General features: G+C 40.2%; 1 protein-coding gene across 4 annotated transcripts in view; it reads right to left on the bottom strand.

Moving 5' to 3' along the window:
• RBM26 (RNA binding motif protein 26) overlaps nt 1-23602 on the bottom strand; it is a 1920204-nt gene that overhangs the window by 947243 nt on the left and 949359 nt on the right. For all 4 annotated transcript variants that reach the window (XM_044072914.1, XM_044072916.1, XM_044072915.1 and 1 more), the window contains exon 10: nt 6220-6331. In XM_044072914.1, the coding sequence (XP_043928849.1) occupies nt 6220-6331 (112 nt within the window). The remainder of the gene's footprint in view (nt 1-6219; nt 6332-23602) is intronic.

Raw genomic sequence — 23602 nt, 5'->3', positions numbered from 1 at the left:
TACCTCCTGAATGCAGCTACAGTGCAGCTCAGTAAGCTACTGCAAGGATAGGGAGGAGAAGAGCCTGCAGGCCATGCACTGGCTCACTACTTAAAATGTGAGTTTTTATTCCACCAGGGAATGAAGGCTAAAATGCTCTTACAAGGATGTGCAAAAGGGTCGACTGGGTGCAGAATGGGGATCCACTGGGATGTTCCTACAGATGACAAAAGCAGAAAGTCACAAGCTTACATGTCATTTCAATGCCACTTGAAGAAAAACTAAAAATGTGTGATCTTATTTGCAGTTACCTGCTACATGTTTTATCAAACTTCAGTGCAGCTCCCATTTCATTTACTTTCTGATTCAGAAAACAATGGCACGTTTAACATAAGCCTCAGAACTCAATGCCCGTGTTCCTTCCAGTCTCATTCACTACCACAAAACATCACTCAAACCATCAACAAAAAATGCTCAAAAATAAGATAGGGTACTCTATCAATGAAGAACTAAGTTAGCCAAGGAAGTGAGAAGCATCCTTGTCACCATTCTACAACCCATTTCAATTTTATTAAAAATCATGCAGGAAGTCCTGCAGGCAAATAATATTCCTTTTCTGTGGCAGAAACAACCCTGTCAGTCTCAAACTACAGCAGCTTTTTCAGTTACTCTCACTGTCAAGACTTACTTTTAATCCAGACTGAGATATGTTGATTTTTCCACACGCTTTATGAGGGGTGCTTTTTACTTGTGCTGGAAAGCCTTTTCCGAATTCAAATCACAATGATAAACAAAATGGGAAAATACTTGCTATTTACTTTTGGTTCTGCTTCTCTTTTCCTAATGCAAATGCCTTATTTTAGGTCTTTTCTTTCTTAGCCTCTTTTCTGGAAAAAATACACCTATGACATACCAAAGAGTAGATGTTAAAAGTCCAGACCTTACTGTTGTTGTAGCATCCATGAAGCATGATAATTAGCTGATAAGCTGCAGGTGAATGCCAATGTATCCAGACAGACTTCCAGACCGCTGGACACTCCTCAGCAGGACAGACTCCTCCTCATACAACAGGCATTAATATGACACTGAGTAAAAAGGGGAGAAAAGTCGACCATACATTTTTTTTTTTTGTGAGCTCCAAGATAAGCCAAAACCAAAATGTATGACTATGGCACATGCCCATAAGGGGCTGAGGTCTGACCACCTGGTTTACAGAATAACACCCAGACCTACAGACCTTACCATTTCAGGGAAATGAAAACCAAGTTTTTGGTCCCGTCACACTTCCCCTAAAGGTATTTCATGTCTTGTAGGATTTTTTTTGGAGGTGGGAGGGTGGAAAAGGGAGACCGTCTCTACTACATCAATGATCTGGACTCAAAACATCTACTCTGGTATGTCAGAGCTGTACTAAGGTCTTCATGAGAACAATAAAGCTGTGCTAACCCTGGTTCATAGGATGGAGAAACAAAAAGGCCTTGCAAGACTGCTTCAGAAAACCATTCCTGCATCTGGAGTAAGCATTCAACTAATAAAACTGGGGAAAATGTGGACATTTCAAATAAACCCCAAGCAGTAACATTTCTGATAAAAAAGGTAACACAGCTAGCTTCAGAGTAGGTAATTAACCCACCACAGCAGCTCTTTCCAGGTGGCATTGACAAGGGGAGGGGATATCCCTGTATTCTGTCTCCTACAGGCTTTTGAGGGAAGATCTACGCCTGGCATACAGGGTATTGTCAGACCCCACTCTGATGGACCTCCTGCATATCCGCAAAATAAACAGTACCAGAATTACCCATTCTAAAGACTTAAACCTTGCCTGTGATATAAACTGGATCTGCTGGAGAGACTGGTATGTATCCCAGAGAGTACCCTGTCTATGGAACAGGCTCCCCATCCATATGAAGCAGAGCTCCTCCCTAACCCAATTCAAGTGCCACTTGGACAACTGGAAGGGAAACCGGAAATTCACCCCTTGTTAGGTACCTATGTCTCCAACGGACACAGGCAACCTGTAAATGATTTATCTCCCATGCTTACACTTATCAAGGGTATCAGAACTTGTCAGAGGTTTAGGATGCATGGCAAGGCTTACAAAGGCCTTGTGGTCGTTAGCCTAGTAAACACCTATGAACCTACATATGAACCTATATGTCTAAAGAATGAAAATACTGGATAAAGAGATTCATGAAACACCACTGCATTGTAAAGAGTTTGGCCACTGTACTGTAAAAATAATTCCAGGAAGGTACCATACAGCCCTGAAACTTCTCTTGCTATTAGATTCCTCCTGGGTTTCAATCTAGTAAAAGGCTATTCAGGAGGGATACCACCTTTAGGGGCAAAAAAACTCTACATTGGAATGACATCAAGGATGCTCCAGGAATAAGCCTGGATCCAGAAAAGTGCAAGTGTGATTTCTGCTGGTCAATAAGACAAACAAAAAAACAAAAAAAAAAAACACCAGTTTACATCCTTCAGAAGCTGCTCCGAGGCAGAGGTCTGGATCAGAGTGATCCAGGTACGAGTATATGCCCTGAGGTAAAGGTGAGGTATCAAGCATTCAATGAACATCTTGGGGGAATGGAGAGTCCAAACAGGAAGAGGTTTGACTACACCCAAATCATAGGAACCTCTTGTCACCTTGAAAGACGGAAGTGCAGTAAGGGACTTTCATATACAATGTTGCTATTATGACACACGGCAGTAAGAAGAGTAGGAGTCTGCAAAGTTATCACCCTGAATTCTGTTTGAACTTCTAGTAAATTGTTCAGAGGACAAAGATCTAGTATGTCTCTAGAGTCCTTTAATCCTTGGGATGAAAATAGCCATGTGGAAAAAACAGTTTTTGCAGCAAAAGTTCCTCTCATAGAAGACAGTACTAACACCTGGGCTATCACTGATCCTACTACAGGAAGCTAATCTGCAGCAAACTGAGGTGTTTCCATGAAAGGAGAGAAATTTCGTAATCTGTCCTCTGTCAGGGTAACTCGCTTACTTTGGAATAAATCTTCACCTATGATTTGGACACAGTAGAGGATGGGCAGAAGCATGGAGCTGCAACAAGAAGTATTTCTTGCATTCATAACTAAATAGGGATAAATTCTTGGGAAGGGGAGGATTACTGCCCCTTCACAGCTCTATCTGCTGCACCCTCTTCCTCCTGTGCAGATAACCTTCTCTAAGGCTTTTTTTTTTTTTTGCTTAACTGGCCCTGGTTTGTTTTCTGTGTAAGGACCAGCTCACAGATGGGTAACCCCTATTATATTTTTGTATTGGCAAGTGAGGGGGAAAAAGTTCCTAATCTCATAATACTTCTTCCAGGCTGTATAAACAGTCAAGACTTGTCAAAGGAAGCTTTTAAGACTACACCACTGACGTCCTCACAATGGAGTCCATAAGAGATTCTACCACCTCTTCCAGAAAATCCTACTGGTATTGCAAATCAAGGGTCTGAAAGTTAATAGCCCTGATACCAATATAGTAGAAGAATTTACATTCCTGCTACTCGCTGTCATCTGGCCGAGTGTTACTGGCAAACACACATCTCAAACCCAATCTTCCATCCATTGAGATGACTGCCAGGTTGACTACTGGATTTTTATATTGACATTTAGCATTCTCCAGCATTTTGTACAAGTGGTCAGATTTCTTATATGACGGGAGTTGTAAATCTGTATCCATCAATACATTCTCAAAGATACCCTGGAATAGAGGGAACACTGGAGAGATGGCAGGTGGTTTAAGCTGATCAGTGCCGAAGTCATCTATTGTGAGAGTCATAACATTTCTTGGAACCTCGGCTGAAATGTTAACTCTTAATGCTCAGCATCTCCTTGAGAGACATCCTCAGGCAGGAAGCTAAATGAGGGCAAGCTCTTAATCACTGGTACTGTATCTCAAGACAAAGAAAATATATGACATGGGCTACTACATGTTCTTCAGTCTCACTGATGTCAGAGTTCAAAAGCTTCTGCAAGGGAACACTCTTCCTTTTTACAGGGACTTCTAGGCCCAAACTGATGGAATTATTTGTTGCAGAACTTTCTGTGGCAGAAAATGGCCAGTGCAGACAGACTTGGGACAGCTGCCACTGGGCCTGATTTCTCACTCACAGGAGGAGGACCATGAAAAGAATCAGGGGATTTCTGGCTTAAAAAAAACAATACCAGCTAACTGGCCTGAAGTATCATAAACAAACAGGGTGGCATATGATCCTCCAGATTTGAATTTTGTGACTGATCTAACACTGGGCCAGCAATGGGCATTGTCCAGATGAAGTGATGCAATTGCAAGAACTAAGGTCTGGTTCACTGTAAAATGCAATACTCCACTGTCTGCATCCCAAAGGAGCAGCGAGACAGATGGCTCTGACAGACTTCACAGTTTGGCACGACACCAGCCCAGAATCCGAGCCCTCAGTACTACAAAGATCTAGTAGAGCAACTAAAGCCTCACATGCTTTTTCCACTTCCCTGTTAACCTTCAAGATTTCTTCCACTTTTACATGGCTCATGCCACAGGAAAGCCCAGGTTGCTCCAAATATGTCTTTAGCACAACTTTTCAAAATTTTTTTATATATACAGGGACCGTTTACAAGTTGATGCTCTGGATTCAAACAAAAAAAACACTGAACGCAAGTTATCTTAACTGAGTTCAGCTTATCAAAGTCCCGCCTATTTATAATTATTCACTGAATGTCATGGGCTCAGAAACAGCAGCAAAATGCTTTACAAAGAACTTCCAATAATCACCAGCAGTAACAGTAATAAATACAACAGTAAAAAAGTAACATTGGGTGGTTTCAAAATGACTACCTATCACTTTGGAAACACTAGAAACTACAGATTCTCCAATTGACATACAACTGAAATCCAGACCGTAGAAAAAAACCCCACTGAAGATAGCATGAGATTATTTGATCGCTGCAGCAAGGGGAGAGACCAGCAGTTGGGGGACATCACTGAAAATCTGGTCAGTCATACAGATGTTTGTCTCAGGCGAAGTCCCACACTTCATGAATACTCATGGAGAAGTGTACACAAGCAATTAAAATCTTTTAAGGCCTCACATTTCATTAGCAGTTAATATTCGAGTTCTTTCCCACTCTCACTTTAGCATAATTTGACATGCCTCAGTTAAAAAAAAAAAAAAAACATTTGAAAGCAGTAAACCTGCAACTAGTGTGTCTAACAGAGTCTGCCAGGCAAGCTACTACACACATATTAAAATAAATAAATTCCATCAGACTAACAATTATGATAAAATTATGAACATTTTTTTTAAGCTTACCAACCAGGAAGTAGAACAAAAATGCTTACCAGTGACAAAAATAGCTCAGTAATCAAGTAAAAGCTTTGAAGCAACAAATAAATACACTTTCATATTAAGAGGTAATGCCCAATTACATAAAGGTAACCTCAACAGTAAGACAGTGAAGCTGCAGTATCTGGAAAGAAGCATTCTCAAGAGCCAAATTCAACTGATGGAAAAAGCAGACAGGATGACTGACAAGGGAGAAAAGAAAAAGCCTATAAGTTGCACTGCTACAATTACTCCTCAAAAAAAAAATCGAACCTCTACCAGAGGGTATTCTTGGAGTACCTTCTCATTCTCCAGTGTCCACCCCCAGAACACCCCCACCCCCATTCAGGGAAGGATCACTACTTTTACCCACTTGCCTTAATCACCCTCCAGATCTCAGACTTAACTTGGGTCGTTGTCAGCAGTACAGATGGAAGCTTTCTCATCTGCACCACCAGACTAAGTTTCACATACCACCCTTGGAAAACCTTCTGATGCATACTTGCTTTGTGTAGCTACTGTTCCTCAAGAAATTAACTCTAATCAACTTTTACTAGCCAGCACACCTCTCAAAAATCCAGATTTTCACAGAATGTCTGGATTTTTGCCTCATACTTTTGAAATAGTCCTCAAAAATTTTGGTTTTAAGGCAAATAACTTGTAAGAGCAATATTTAAAGCATGTGCCTATTTTTGGGCCTCTGTCCCCCATTACTTATGGCTTTGCACAGACTTATTGCTCTACAAGGTTGAAAGGTATGCTAGCCAGCATTTTAAAAACTGTAATGGAAGGCAAAGTAACAGACCGATGAGAAAACATGCCAAAAGAAGCTTAAGTTTCTTAGAGAGGGCCCACTTGTAATTATGCATGTATTACATGTGCATACTGCCCATCACAAAAAATTTTCCATGCTTCATAATTTTGTCACTTACTTGTCAAACCAAGGTTTCTTTGCAGGAACTACTCCTTCTCTGGTACCAAGCATTCTCTTACTAGAATCGGAGTCTACTACTATTCTCATGCTGTTGTTTGCAACAGGTTTTTCTGGAAAGAGATCAATGTTTATTCAAATTAAAAAGTATACATTAGGGGAAACTATGCTTCTCCACGAATAACCATTTAATACACCAAATGATGCTCTCACAATGGTTAACAAAAATTAAACACTCTGGATAATTTAGTGTCAGTATGCAATACCCGAACAGAGTTCTCGCCTTTCTATGTTAAATAACATAGTGAACACAATATATTTCAATAATCTGTTAGTAAAGAGAGAATACATTTTTAGTGCAACTCCAGCCAAATGCATTCTCTAAGAAACAAGGCTATACAGTGGGAAAAGATATCCTCAAGTACCTTGCTAATATTTAGTAATATATAGACAAATTGCTATGTATCATTACTGAAAAACATTTTTTTTAAATAATTTTCAGCACAGTTTACATTAAGAAATTAAAAGCTGTACTGTGTATAACACCATAAGTGTATGTTACACATACATAAATACTCACCTGCAATTATGCTTTTGTAATTACAGGGTATACACATAATCAAGCTATGGCAATTCTTCTTAAAAGGACTCTCGGAAATACCAGCTACATTCACAATGCATCAGCTAGCATTAACTAGAAATTTCCTGCCAAAATGCGGACAAGTAGCTACTAAGCAAATAAAAACAAAACCAATAAAAATAAAACAAACTTTAATAAAATCAAGAATATGTAACTGAACAAACCAAATGCCAAAACCAAAAATAAGCCGAAAACTATGCGAAACATATGAAACACTCAAATAGTGGAAAAAAGAAACATTTTAATAAAACATTTTAGTGCTTTCATCTCAAAGTGAGACATCATCAGAAATAAAAAACTGAACTACTAATTTAATTACACTTAAGTACTAAAAATGTCATGACATCACAATCAGTTAGTTTAAAGAAATATAACCATAAAAATTTCATATAATATAAACTTGAATAAAAATTCTGTATTATACCTAATATAATAGTACACAACTACTAAATATATATAAAAAAATAATTGTCTTATGTATGTTATAAATTATATTAAATCTTCATAGAGTACCTCAATCAATATATAAAATGTATAAAATTCATACCTATAACATGTTTAATCTAATGATATGATGTCTCAAATTCACGCTGTGTAAACAATCAAATAAAATCATATTCTATTGGCTCTTTCCAACAACATAGGTGCCAAAGATACAAAGTCATTTAGACCTGGTGCAAACATAGCTGCCAGTCTAAATTGCCACTGGCTCTCTTTCTTTTTTAAGGTATTCTTCCAACCACCCCCTCTGGGGTTAATCTGTACTATTTCCAGAATACCGAACACAAACTTCTCAAAATTCCCACAAACAGTAGAATGTCTATATAAAGCATTTGTAGTCTTTTGATTTTTTATGTCATTTAAGTGTTCGTATATTCTGTTTTTAACATACGTTCAAGTTTTACCTACATAAAAATGTCCACTTGTGGTACACCGAGCCAAATAAACCACTCCTCTTGTGTTACAATTACCCTTTTTAAAAATTATTTTACTCTTAATGTTGTTGTTTAAAACTATACTAGGTTCCTTAATTATATATGAACAATACGCACACATGCCACATTGTTTAGTTCCTTGTAAGGCCTTACTAGTGTTATTTATTTTATATTCCAATAACTGTTTAACATTATGACCCACTTTGTTAATAAATCTAGTCTTGTTGCCCACTTTCTGTAAAACTTCTTTGTTTGAAAATATTCCAATTTCTTTCGAACGCTTCCTGGACCAATATAGTATTCATGTTATATTGTAGAATACAAGCCTTAGTAAAGTTTCCTAATTCTAGGCTATTTTCACTTCTCTGACCTTCCTCTTCCAAACAAGCTCCTAGTAAAGGTTTACATTTGATCCTCCATTGGTTGTAAACTTCTTGAAGAACGTTGTCTAAAAACTTCTGTGGATAACCCCTCTCCAAAAACATATTAGAAATAATATTAAATTCTCTAACCAAGTCTTCTTACCGGGAAGTCATCCGTGCAACTCTTATAGCTTGTCCCTTAACTATACTGATTTTTTGTCCCAATGGGTGCTCACTTTCGAAATGTAAATAGGCATTGCAAAAGTCTTTTGTCTATATATTGAGGATATAAATTCATCTTTTTCTTTCGAAATTGTTGTATCTAAAAAATTGATAGAATTTTTGTTATATTGATACGTAAATTCCAAAAAATGGGTAGTAGAATTTAAATATTCTATAAATTTAGGGATATCTCCCTCCATACTTGTCCATAAGATAAAGATATTATCTAAATAACATAAGTATAGTTTTATATTGTTCCAATAGGAACCCCCAATGACATATTTATCCTCCCAACCCAACAACACAAGGTTGGCATAAACAGGTGAACATGCTGCTCCCATGGGGACCCCTTTTATTTGTTGATAATATTCACCTTCAAACCAAAGAAAATTATTATCTAATACTATACCCATAAATTCACAAATAAGTTTGACCATGTCATTCTCTAATCTTGAATTTTGAAAACGTACCTCTTCAAAAAAGGTCAAGCCTTCTATTTTGGGAATACTGGTAAAGAGGTCCTTTATATCCACCGTAAGAAAGACTACATCACTGGTAAAAAACTCTTGTTTAATATTCTTCAAAAATTCCCATGAATCTTTGAGTAAATGTGAGACATTGTGAATAATATGCTGTACACATGTATCTATAAATACTGTTAAGGGGTGAAGTTTTGACACCTAGCAGCTACAGTGGGCCTGAATGGTGGTTTACTGATATTTTTATGTATCTTGGGTATACCGAAAAAAACAGGAACTACTGGGTCTTTTCTATATAACAATTCATAAATGTCCTTATCGATTCTACCATCCAACAGATATTCGTCCAAATATGAATCAATTCTAGAATATACTATGTTTATCTGATTTTTAGAAATTCCCATATATGTACTATTGTCAAATAATAAATTTAACATTTCATCTGAATAATCGATACTCCGGAATAACACCACACCATCCCCCTTTGTCTGGGATCATAACTCGTATATTTTTATCTCTTCTTAAATCATTTAGTAATTCATGTTCTCCCCTGGTTAAATTCCAATAACTATTATTTTTATGATGTTTAAAAATGTTGTAAATATCCTCCATAACCAACCTCTCATATGTCTCTACCAAGGGATGTAGGATAGAATTGTATGTACTTTTTTTCTTTGGTAATTCATAACACTGACAAGTATTGTCCCTTAATTTTTCTTGATGTTCTAAACTAATTTCTAAATTAAGTTTTCTGGTGTATAACTTCAAGGCTACTATATTATCAACATCATCACCAGAAGTAGAAGGAATAAATTTTACACCCTTAGAAAACAATTTAAAATAATCATCAGCAATTAACCTGTCTGAATAATTGTATATTGTGAAACCTTCCTTCTGATGTATAATACTATCCTTGTTGTCAAAGGAGATGTTAGGACTAGTGAAATTTAATAAAAACTTTTCTTGTGTGGGTAATATCACCTGCTGTACTCCCCATTCTCCGTATAATACTGTGCCAGTCTTTGTGAGCATCTGACCCCTGGAAAATCCTCACCTATATGATGATGTGTATTATCAGAATTTTCTTCCATGCCGTCCCATCTCACATTGTTTCTCACTCCATCACTATACCTAGGTGACAAATAACCTGTATCATTGTCCCTCAGACAAATGTGATGATGGTAGCAAAGATTTTCCTTGCCTAACCTGTGAATATCTAACAGTTTTGTCTGCTTTGTAAATATACACTTGCTTATTTGAATAGCTTTTCTGATCCCTTTTCAATTTACGTTTTTTCTTTTGAAATATATTACAGCATTTTTTATCAACCTTGTCTAACATCCTAAAATATAAAGCACTGTAATGGGAAAACATCAAGTCATTCTAAACTTTCTTTTCTAAATCATGGACTTTTAATAACGTTGCTTCATTCTGTTTTTCATAATAATGTAAAGTTTTTTTTGATGAGTCCTAGACCTATTTCGTCAAAATAGTGTACATAATCATTCATGACTTCATCTGTATATGCAACACCAAAAGGAAATTTATAAATTCTAAGGCCTTGTGGCACGATTGTTAAAGAAAGACACTGTTTAAAATATGCAATATCTATTTCAGTAGTTTTATATTTGAACAGTCTTTTTTCTAAATAAATCAAGTCTTTCAATGAAACCGCATTATGTCCCTTATCACGTATCAAATGGGAACTAGAACTCTCCCATTCGCGGACTTTCTGTGTTAGAAAATAAATACTGTTTCGAAAAGACTTGTTCAAATCTTTTATTGGCATCTCGCTGCCCAACTGCATCAATCATCTCCAACCGTTCATTAAAACGCTCTTTACTAACATTAGTTCTACTGTTGTTACAGTTGTCAGATACAGTACCTTGTTTTAGGCAGACTACTTGAGTGGAGAAATTTGAACTGTTCAAACCCGTAGCAACTGGAAGTGGATTATTTCCAACTGTATCATTATTATTCTCTTCCCTTTCTGTATTCGCCATCACTAGTTCGCCATTCCGTTGAGTAGAAGCCGCAATGATGTGACCTGTGCGGCTAATGTTGTCGGCAAAACCGGAAGCTACAACATTTGGCGGGTAGTTCAAACCTGCCTCCATAACCACACCATAACCATTATATTCAGGGGGTATAAAATTTACCCCTTCACCAATAAAGGAATGCCCAGCGGTAACACAACTCTCCTTTTGTGTTAGAAGTTCCAGTAAAGTACAGTTTTGTACCTACCATAAATGTAGATGTTCGAGTGTATACCTTGCTGCAGTCATCACACTCGGGTTATCCTGCCATCAGGCGGTCCCGCAGTCCGCCCAAATTCCAAAGTCTTGGTCCGGCGACAGTTGCTGTCGCTTCTTCCCTGACGTCAGAGCACCAGGGGTATATCAGAGGCATCCGACGCCATTTTCTTCAGTTTTTCTTGCCCCAAATGTCAGGTGCCCCTAATAGGTAGGCAAAATATATATATATATATTTATATATATATATATATATATATACATACATATAGCTATATGGAAAAATAAAACAAAACCCTTAGGCACAAGCAAATACACCACAGAGGTAGTATAGAATAGAGTGGTAGAGATAAGTTCAGCTAGTTCAGAGGGGATGGAGGAAGGGTAACCTGGACTGCAGCAGGGTATACACTCGAACATCTACATTTATGGTAGGTACAAAACTGTACTATGTTCATCGTGTTACCCTGCTGCAGTCATCACACTTGGGTAGAATCCCAAAGCTAAGGATGGGAGGTGGAGTCAAACAGGGTTAGAGGAGGCTAGAAGGCCCTGCAAAACTGCAGTGGTGAAGCCAGCTCTAGTCTTAGAGTAAAGTGGTAAGTGGTAATGTTTGGTGAAGCTGTGTACTGAACTCCAAGATGCAGCTTCCAGAATATCCTTGGTTGGCACCCCCTGAGGAAGGCTGTAGATGTAGCTGCTGCCCTGGTAGAGTGGGGCCTTATGGTAGCAGGAACTGGTTTTCCACGGTGGGTGTAACAAAAACGTATGCAATGTCCTATCCATTTGGAAATGGTCTGTTTTGAGACTGCTTTTCCTTATGATGCTGTAGCATAGGATACAAAAAGCTGGTCAGATTTTCTGAAAACCTTAGTTTTATCCAAGTAGTAAAGTAGCTGCCTGTGAATGTCCAAGGAATGCAGGAGTCTTTCTCCTTTATTCTGTGGATTTGGAAAGAAGGTGGGTAAATGGATGGTTTGATTTAGAGCCACACTGGATACCACCTTAGGCATAAAGGAGGGGGAAAGAAGTAATACTGTTCCTCAGAGGAGCCTGAGGAAACACACACTTGATCAGAGGAGGCATAATCCTCCTCTTGTCTAGGCCTTTTGTCAGGGGGGGTTGGGAACCCCTGATCAAAGAAATCAAATCTTCAGCCATTTTAAGCATCTGTTTCTTGGGCATAGGGCCTAGACCTGGAGACTGAAGTGTAGGCTTTTTTGGTTTTAGAGGAGACTTAAGCTTAGCATAAGATTTTATGGTGAGTAGTCGGTCTGAAGACACCTTCAGAAACCGAAGGTGTTCCTACAGCACCGGTTTCCCCTACTGCAACGTCATCGGTAGGGCCGAAAGAAAATGGCTACGTCGGCGTAGAACTCTCTGCTGGGGGATCCGAAGTGGTCTGGGGATCCAATTCAGCAGTAGCCAGGGGCTGTGTAGGCACCTCACTGAAAACCGGAGAACCGGCGACCGGCCCAGCTGAGGCCTAGGAGTCTGGCTTGGATATAGGCTGCCTGTCTTTATCTTTGCGTTTTTTATGCACGCCGGTAGTCGGTTGCTCAGACGGCATAGTGTAATTAAATTTTCTACCGAAGTAGTGTCGTGCGAAATCAAAGCGTCGCTTTATAGTTCGCTTATTGAGCCTAGCACAAAACTGACAACCAGTGACGTCATGGTCTGGGCCTAGGCAAGGTATACAAAAAGAATGAAAGTCCTTATGAGGTATTTGCTTCTCACAAGAAATGCAATTGTTAACTTTTTCTGACATCGGACTGAGGCAAGAAAAGGTTCCCCAACGGGGTGCTTAGCTTTAAAGACTTCGGACTGAAACTCGATACGAAAATCTCAGGTGTCGGCCGACCGGCACTTGCGAGCTACTTCTGCTTCGGGCACCGCGCGGCAAGAAAGACGGAAGAAAATGGCGTCAGATGCCTCTGATATACTCCTGGCGCTCTGACGTCAGGGAAGAAGCGACAGCAACCGACGCCGGACCAAGACTTTGGAATTCGGGCAGACTGCGGGACCGCCTGACGGCAGGATAACCCGAGTGTGATGACTGCAGCAGGGTAATATGATGAACATCTTAGTTAATTCACCCTTCAAAACAGTAACTTCACCACGCAGTTGTCTAATTTCCGCTCCGGGTTTCCGCTGTGTTGTTGGGCTGGGAGGATAAATACGTCATTGGGGGTTCCTATTGGAACAATATAAAACTATACTTACATTATTTAGATGATATCTTTATCTTATGGACAGGTATGGAGGGAGATATCCTTAAATTTATAGAATATTTAAATTCTACTACCCATATTTTGGAATTTACGTATCAATATAACAAAAATTCTATCAATTGTTTAGATACAACAATTTCGAAAGAAAAAGATTAATTTAAATCTTCAATATATAGAAAAAAGACTTTTTGCAATGCCCATTTACATTTCAAAAGTGAACACCCATTGGGACAAAAAATCAGTATAGTTAAGGGACAAGCTATAAGACTTCCCGTAAAGAAGACTTAGTTATAGAATTTAATATTATTTCTAATATGTTTTTGGCGAGGGGTTATCCACAGAAGTTTTTAGACAACATTCTTCAAGAAGTTTACAACCAATTGGGGATCAAATATAAACCTTTACTAGGAGCTTGTTTGGAAGAGGAAGGTCAGAGAAGTGAAAATAGCCTAGAATTAGGAAACTTTACTAAGGCTTGTATTCTACAATATAACATGAATACTAGATTGGTCCAGGAAGCGTTCGAAAGAAATTGGAATATTTTCAGGACTAAGAAAGAAAGAAGTTTTAGAGAAAGTAGGCAACAAGCCTAGATTTATTAACAAAGTGGGTCATAATGTTAAACAGTTATTGGAATATAAAATAAATAACACTAGTAAGGCCTTACAAGAAACTAAACAATGTGGCATGTGTGCGTATTGTTCATATATAATTAAGGAACCTAGTATAGTTTTAAACATTAAGAGTAAAATAATTTTTAAAAAGGGTAATTGTAACACAAGAGGAGTGGTTTATTTGGCTCGGTGTACCACAAGTGGACATTTTTATGTAGGTAAAACTGAACGTATGTTAAAAAACAGAATATACGAACACTTAAATGACATAAAAAATCAAAATACTTCAAATGCTTTATATAGACATTCTACTGTTTGTGGGAATTTTGAAAGGTTTGTGTTCGGTATTCTGGAAATAGTACAGATTAACCCCAGAGGGGGTGATTGGAAGAATACCTTAAAAAAGAAAGAGAGCCAGTGGCAATTTAGACTGGCAGCTATGTTTACACCAGGTCTAAATGACTTTGTATCTTTGGCACCTATGTTGTTGGAAAGAGCCAAAAGAATACCATTTTATTTGATTGTTTACACAGCGTGAATTTGAGACATCATATCATTGTTATCCTCCAAAAAAAGGAAGCCAATCTGGTAGTCCTCTGCCATAAACAAACTCTACAACAGAAGAAAGAAACTGTTGCAAAAGAGAGTAAAATCCCATGACTGGATGAACTCCCTGGTCAACCTTAGTAAGAAGCTGAGATCCCTCATAAAATCCTCCAAAGCTAGTTACGAAAACAAAATTGCCACTGACTCTAAAGACAACCACAAAGCATTCTATAGCTATGTCAAGAATCTAAATGGGAACACTCAGATCTGTTCTGAGTTGCAGCATAATGGCACTAAATATACAGAACCAACTGATATTGCCAACATCCTAGCAGATAGGTTCAGTGCTAACTTTACCCCCCTCTCACCCCCTAGAAGGCCCATCTCTATAACGGAAGAATGCAAAGTTCCTATAATCACGGCTGCACAGGTAAAAAACGCACTCTCCAAAGCCAAGAACACAGCATCCATGGGACCTGACAATATCCCAGGCTGAGTTCTACACGAACTACAGAATGAACTGGCACCCTACCTAAGCACCATGTTCAATCATAGCCTCACCTCAGGCTTTGTACCCACTGAATGGCGCACAGCAACAGTTATCCCACTCCACAAAGGGGGAGCCACAACGGACCCAGGGAACTACCGCCCCATTAGCCTGACGAGCCTGGTCTACAAAGCCATGGAACATATCACCATGGAACTCATAAACAAAGACATTGGTAATCTCCAAACTCTGGACCCTACTCAGTTTGGATTTGTAAAAGGCAGATCATGTCTCCTAAACCCAATTGACTTCTTTGAAGCAGTCACCAAAGCCACAGATGAGGGTAAAATGGTTCACACAGCTTATCTAGATCTCGCCAAGGCTTTCGACACCATCCCCCACTCTGGAATTATAGATAAGCTCACTAAACTAGGTATAAATCCCTATGTCACAAGATGGGTTGCCAACTGGCTCATGGACAGAACCCACACTGTGAAAGTAGCGGATTCCAAATCCGACATCAGACCAGTGACAAGTGGAGTACCACAGGGTTCAGTCCTGGGTCCTCTCCTGTTTGGTATCTACTTCTCTGAAGTGCAGGCCAACACAGAAGGTCTTTGGCTATCAAAGTTTGCAGATGACTGCAAACTAGGAGCCATAATCGAAACTCCTAACGATGTGGACAAACTACAAAAGGGCCTCACTGAGACAGATACCTGGTGTCAAAGCCATGGCCTGAAGCTCAATGCCAAAAAGTGTATGGTCATCCCCTTTAGTAAAAACTCTGTACCCATGAACTACCACATAGCTGGTAGTCTACTTAATGCCGAAAATGTGATAAGAGACCTTGGGACACAGGTGGACAGTAGTCTCTCCTTTGATAATCACATCGCCGCAGTGGTCAAGAAATCCTTCTACGTGGCTCATCTCATCACAAAAGAATTCTCATCCAGAAAAAAAGAGGTCATTGTTCCCCTCTACTCATCACTCATTAGACCCATTATAGAGTACAACGCCCCTTTTGGTATGTACCTCACAAGACATCTACAACAACTGGAAAGACCACAGAAATACCTCACAAAGACGATTACTGGCCTCAAACAGATGCTCTATGCAGACCGTCTCAAAAAGCTACAGCTTTACTCCATCGCATATCGCTTACTGAGGGGCGATCTCTGCCTAACATACAAAGCTATGTCAAACCCAGAGCTGTTGGACATGCTCCACTTAAAGAAATCCCAATCCCTCCGAGCTACACACTCTAGGGACCTTAACCTTGTCACCACAATAAACAGAACATGCTGGAGGGATAGATTCCTGTCCCAGAGACTTCCCATACTCTGGAACAGACTACCTATCTATGTCAAACAGAGCTCTTCATCGGCACTCAAGAAAAATTGTGATGATTGGATGGGAAATGGGAAATTCACCCCGGTTCTGTGACTCTGATCGACAGGGGCACAGGAAAATAATTTTCTTGGGTGGCGAAAGCCAGGGTATATTTTTTGGCTAGGCTTGTATGGGCCCTAGGGCCGATAGCCTGGTACCTACCTATGAATAAACATGTTATAGGTATGCATTTTATACATTTTATATATTGATTGAGGTACTCTATGAAGATTTAATATAATTTATAACATACATAAGACAATTATTTTTTTATATATATTTAGTAGTTGTGTATTATTATATTAGGTATAATACAGAATTTTTATTTAAGTTTATATTATTATATGAAATTTTTATGGTTATATTTCTTTAAACTAACTGATTGTGATGTCATGACATTTTTAGTACTTAAGTGTAATTAAATTAGTAGTTCAGTTTTTATTTCTGACGAAGTCTCACTTTGAGATGAAAGCGCTAAAATGTTTTATTAAAACTTTAATAAAATACCATGAATTACCAATTTGCAAGTTTTAGCACTGTGTGCCTCATCATACTGATGGGCATGCAAATTGACAGCACTAATTACAACACAATTTGTGCAAATCTGTTTATGTCAAAGTCAGAAAATGTGAAATATACAATATTTCTATAGTTTCAATAAGCTTTCAATCCCATCTTTGAAGCTTTTCTATAGTAAAAGACTTCCATTGCTCAACCTGCACATCCCAAATACATGCACAGTGAAATGTCTCTGGGGACAGCACAGGGATGCACCTACTAAGAAGAAGAGGGCTTAACTCAACGCACTGACAAGTATAGAAAGTGTAGAACTGGTCTTATAAAAAAAAACAAAAAAAAAAAACAATAAAAGGGCATCACTTTTCATAACTAGAAGATTCCAAGGCAAGACATAAGTTTGTATCTTTAAACAGCCAATTCCTCATAATTTGAGAAATGACCAAGAGTGGTTATTCTACACATACTACACCACTGTGTAGAGCAAGTAAACATGAGGACGTATGTACCACAGACCTACACAATCCACAAAATGCTAGGAAATGAGGGCATTGCCTACTAAGCAATCACTATGTTCAGAGCATACATGCAAATGACAGAGCTCCTGCATGAATCATAAAACTGTAAATTTCACCACACAAGTTTCTTTTGCTGCCAAGAATTACAGGCATGCAAAAGTAAGATACATACACCCAAATGGACATCTACACCGCTGTGCTGCTCAGCAAATACTGTGGCCGAGCAACATCACCAATATTTGAATAAAGGACAACTTATGTTACAAACAGCACCTGCATGCAGGATTAGCAGTGTCACAGTACACTGAAGGCAAGATGTATACTATAACTACACACTTCATACATCAAAGGGTGATATGAAGGCAACACCCAATGACAAGCAATGAAAGGACTGGATCTTTTTTTTTTTTTTTATGAGAAGGATGCAAATCGAATAGGTTCTGCAGGGACAGGAATGACCTGCAAAACAAATGTATGGAACTGCTCATCCATATGTGTAAAACACTTGCATAGTGTGAGTAGCAAGAGGAAGACTGTATACAGCCATGCATGATACGTGTGGGTGTGTGTGCATCTGTCGGTGTCATGTGCCAGCATCTCAGGTGCCAGGCCAAATCACTCTACCAAAGAAATGCCCATCAACGTTTAATTCAAAATGTTGACTTGGAAAGGCTCGTTTCATTGCATATGCTTAGAAAATACAGGAAAAAATAAAAGGGAAATTGCAATACTGGTGATATGAAGTGCTAATTATGCTGAATGAGACCTCAAAGATATCTGAGTTGGGACCATTTTCCTGAGATTGCTATACTCTTTAAGGAACTGCAAACTGATCAGGGTTAAAAAATCAGCAAAGATCCTTATATAGACCTTCCCCACATGCCACAGGGATCAACATGTGGTATAAAAGTAATATGAATCATTTGTGAGAATCCCACTACTGGTAGCACTGCAGTCAACACTGCAAACAGTTCTGTTAAAGAATAGCAAATGTATTTTATGACTTGTGGTATATGTTAAAATGCCCAGTTTGCATAAAATACTGAAATAAATCATTTCGATGCCCCTCTCACATGGTCATGCTCACTCTCCCTGAAGCAGGAAGTTTTCAGTCCCTCTGAGGTGCGTGTGACATCTGATGTGGCTGAGGGAACGACGGCCATAAAAGTGACATCGGCACGCACCAGTCCTCAGAAAGTACAGCTTTGTACCTACCATAAATGTAGATGTTCGAGTGCTAATACAGCTGCAGTCATAACAGATAGGGTTATCCTGCCATCAGGCGGGTCCTCGGTCGGCCAAATTCCAAAGTCTAGGTCCGGCGTCGGTTGTCGTCGCTTCTTCCCTGACGTCAGTGCGGCAGGGGTATAAAAGAACCAGCCGACGCCATTTTCTTCAGTTTTTCTTGCCCCAGATGTCAGGTGCCCCCAGAAGGAAGGCAAAACATAAACTAATGTCATAATGCAATGCAATATAATAAAAAAACAGTAGTGTGCCAGCAAATACACCATAAAAGAATACCCCAATCAGGTTGTATGAGGAGGTGTTTGTCATAAGGCCTGTCCCAAGTAGGGATGGAGGGAGGGAAACCTGGACTGCAGCTGTATTAGCACTCGAACATCTACATTTATGGTAGGTACAAACTGTACTATGTTCATCGTGCATACAGCTGCAGTCATAACAGATGGGTAGAATCCCAAAGCTAAAAAGGGGTGGCAGGCACTAAGTGGAACTAGGAGGGGCAAGGATGCCCTGCAAGACTGCTGTGGCAAAGCCCGCTCTAGATTTAGAGTATAGTGGAAGGTGACAGTGTTTGGAGAAAGTGTGCACAGAACTCCAAGTAGCTGTTTCCAAAATATCCTTGGTAGGAACCCCCCCTGAGGAAAGCTGCAGAGGTAGCTGTGGCTCTTGTGGAGTGAGATCTGATGCTTGTAGGTACAGTTTTTCCATGAAATAAGTAACAAAAGCGTATGCAGTGGGCTATCCATTTTGAGATTGTCTGTTTGGTAATAGTCTTTCCTTGAGCACCTGTAGCGAAGGACACAAAGAGTTGCTCTGATTTTCTGAATGGCCTTGTCCTGTCCAAATAATAACAAAGTTGTCTGTGAATGTGCAAGGAATGTAGTAGTCTTTCCCCTTTGTTTTGTGGGTAGGATAAAAGGTAGGTAAGTGGATAGTCTGATTCAAGGCTACACTGGATACTACCTTTGGCATAAATGAAGGGTTGGTTCGTAAGGAAACTCTGTCCTGATGGAAAATGATGAAAGGTTGCACAGCCATGAGGGCTTGTAGTTCCGAAACCCTGCGTGCTGAGGTGATAGCCAGAAGAAAGGCTGTTTTCCATGACAAATATTGCAGTTCTGTTGAAGCAGCTGGCTCAAATGGAGGCAGGGTCAGTTTTTCTAAAATGAAGTTGAGGTCCCAAGCAGGTACTGGTGGCTTCCTTGGGGGTTTTATATTCTTAGCCCCTCTGAGGAACTGTCTTAAGAGAGGATGAGAGAATAAAGGAGGATCAGTGTTGTATTGTGCAGAAATGGCTGAAGCATGGATCTTGATGGAGGAGAAGGAAAGTCCACTGTAACATCTCAGCTAGGTACTGTAATATTTGAGGTAAATTTAGTACCCAAGGATTCTGGCCCTTTTTCTGATTCCAGGCACAAAACCGTTTCCATTTGGCGGAGTAGGCTTTTCTAGTAGAAGGTCTTCTGGCCTCCAAGATGATATCCTGCACCTCCTGGGAGAGGAGAGTCTGTTGGGAAATCAAGGAATCCTCCATGCGGCTAGATTTAGGGTTTTCAGTTGACTGTGAAGAGTTTTGAAACTGTGCTGGGTCAACAGAAGAGGCACTAGAGGCAGGGTCCATGGTGGGGAATGCGTCAGGCTCTTCAGGAGTGGATACCAGTGTTGTCTTGGCCAGTCTGGAGCAATGAGAATCATCTTTGGCCTCTCTGCTCTGGCTTTTAATAGAACTTTGGGCAGCAGAGGAAGAGGTGAAAAGGCATAGACTGTCAATGTTGTCCAATTGAAGGAAAGTGCGGTCACTTTCCAGGCCTGTGGATGACAGGTCCTTGAGCAAAATTTTTTAAGTTGGTAATTTTTGTGGGTAGCAAAGAGATCTACGTCTGGCCGTCCCCATGCCTGAATTATCTTTGCGAAAACTTGAGGATTCAACTTCCATTCGTGAGGATCTGTCATATTTCTGCTTAGGTTGTCTGCCAGCATGTTTTCCTTCCCTGGCAGGAATTGTGCTTGAAGTTGGATTTGCAATTCCAGAGCCGTGTTCCAAAGGGACATGGCTAGTCTGCACAGGGGGTATGAATGAGTTCCTCCCTGTTTGTTTATGTACCACATCACTGTGGTGTTGTCTGTCCTTATCAATAGCTGGCCTGGATGCAGTAGGTCTTTGAAGGCCATAATAGCATTTTGTACTGCTAGCATTTCCTTTTGATTGATGTTTAGGTGCTTTTCCTTTTGGGACCATTTGCCCTGAATGCACTGATCTGACATGTGTGCCCCCCCGGCGTAGTCCAAGGCGTCTGTTGTGATGATTTGATTTGCTTGAGGCATGCAGGAGGGGAGACCTGGGTTTCTTTGGCATGCTTGAGCCCACCACAGAAATTCCTTTTGAAGACATGGAATGAGTGGTATAATTGTTTCCAAACTGTGGCTGTGTTGAGACCATATGTTTTTTAGGTACCATTGAAGTTTCCTCATATGCAGCTTTGCACATGGGATCAGAAGGATGCAAGATGCCATGAATCCCAGAGCCTGCAGGATTTTCCTTGCAGTCAGCCTGGTGAAGGTTGCAAGTTTTCTGAAGTATTGAGATAGTTGCCCTTGCTTCTCTGGCATGAGGTAGGCCATCTGGGTGTTTGTATTCAATCTGGCACCCAGGAAAATTATTGTTTGAGAGGGTATTAGTTTTGATTTCTTTTTGTTGACTGTGTATCCCAGAAAGTTCAACAACTTTATTACAAACGCCAGGTGTTTCAGAAGTATGTGCTTGCTGTCCGCTTGGATCAGGCAGTCATCCAGATATGGGTATATTTGTATCCCTTGAAGTCTGCAGAAGGCAATTACTGATGCCAGGCATTTCGTGAACACTCTGGGAGCAGTAGATAAGCCAAAGGGCAATGCAGAGAATTGATAATGGGTTGAACCTGCAAGAAATCTGAGGTATCTTCTGCAATCTTGTCTGATAGGGACATGCAGGTATGCCTCCTTGAGGTCCAATGTTACCAGCCAAGACTCCTTGCCCAGCATGGGAAGAAGCTGCTGTAATGTGAGCATCTTGAATTTTGGTACGAGTAAATATGTGTTTAGGATGGATAGGTCCAGAATAGGTCTCCAATCTTTGTCCTTCCTTGGTACCAGGAATAGTCTGGAATAAAAACCTTGACCCTGTTCTTTTACAGGTACCTCTTGAATAGCTTTCATGTCCATGAGAGCTGAAATTTGTTTTTGTGCCTCTGCCCTTTGATTTTGTGGCAGGTTTGGCATGCCTCTCATTTTTGGAAGGGTGTGAAAGTGGAATCTGTAGCCTCTGTCTATAATGTCCAAAATCCATTTGTCTTTTGTCACAATATGCCAATTTTTTGAAAATAAAGCCAGTTTTCCACCTAAAGGTGCTGCCATTAAAGCTTTGCTTGGCATGCAGAGGGGAAAGTCATTGTGTCTGCTTTCTGAATGACTGTGATCTATCTTCTCCACCTCTTGGTGTAGGTGCTTGCCATTGTCTGGCTCTAAATGATCATTGAGATTGGCATCTACCCCTCGGGCGCCTGTATCTACCTCTTTGAGGTCTGTCCGTGGCTGGAAAGGACCAATTTTTTGAAGGCCAGTTTCTGCTGAAACGTGGAGGTTGTACCTGTAGGAAATCTTTCACTGTTTGCATTGATCTTGCCTTTTCCTCCATTTTCTTTAGTACCTCCTCAGCTTTAACACCAAACAATACATCTTTTTGAAGAGGTGCATCTAGTAATTTAGCTTTGACATGATCTGGTAAGGTTTGCTCTTTGAGCCAAGCATGTCTACGTATGACAGACCCTGTAACAGCAGCTCTACATGAGGCCTCTAAAGCATCAAAACCACATTGCAAGGTATGTTTACCCACTTGCTCTGTTTTTCAGGCATGGAGCCTTGAGAGGGGCTCTGTGGAGCTTGTCTTTTAGTTTTCATGGCAGCTTTAGATTTTGTGAAAGCCTTAATGGAAAGAGGGGAAGGCCTGAAGACACCTTGAGAGGTGGCAGGCCTGTCTAAACTCTGAGTTTCCCCGCCAACAGTGGCGTCAGTATCTGTAGTCGGAGTGGGGGCCGAGGAGCCAGCGACCTCGGGCACAGAAGACACCGCTAAAGAAGCGTCATCGGTACTCAGGGGCTGTGTAGGCGCCTCGCTGAGAACCGGAGCACCTGTAGCCGGCTTTAGCGTGGTGTCGGTAGAAGTCGCGGATCTCGTATGTCGGTCCTTATTTTTGCGTCTTTTACTCAAAACTGGAGTAGGAGTATCCGACGACATAATGTAGTTAAACTTTTTACCAATATAGTGTTGGGCGAACTCCGCCCGACGCTTAATAGTGCGTTTGTTGAATCTAGCACAAAAACGACAAGCCGAGACGTCGTGGTCTGGGCCTAAGTAAGGAATGGAAATCCTTATGCGGTATTTGCTTCCCACATGAAATGCAATTATTAACTTTGTCTGACATCGGTCTGAGGCAAGAAAAGTTTCCCCAACGGGGTACTTAGCTTTCAAGAAGACTTCGGCTGAAATATTTTTCGTAAATCTCAGGAGCTGGCCGACCGGCACTTGTGAACTGCTTCTGCTTCGGGCACCGGGCGGCAAGAAAGACTGAAGAAAATGGCGTCGGCTGGTTCTTTTATACCCCTGCCATACTGATGTCAGGGAAGAAGCGACGACAACCGACGCCGGACCTAGACTTTGGAATTCAGCCGACCGAGGACCCGCCTGACGGCAAGATAACCCCATCTGTTATGACTGCAGCTGTATGCACAATGAACATCTGAAAGCCCCAGTCGGACACAGTCCTAAAAGGGCAATGCCAGTCCAGTGTCACCCAGATAGGGAAATGTAACCTAACAGGAGGGGAAGGTGAGTGGGAAGGAATACTGCAAAATGGAAAAGGACATCTATGGTTATGGTAAGATTTTACACAACTTTTCTATGTCCTATTCCCATG

This window comes from Protopterus annectens, chromosome 5.part1 (assembly GCF_019279795.1).
Source record: "Protopterus annectens isolate FY-2018-M chromosome 5.part1, PAN1.0, whole genome shotgun sequence".
Lineage (NCBI taxonomy): Eukaryota > Metazoa > Chordata > Ceratodontiformes > Protopteridae > Protopterus > Protopterus annectens.
The sequence above is the reverse complement of the archived record's forward strand: the minus strand, read 5'-3'. Positions and strand labels throughout refer to the sequence as shown.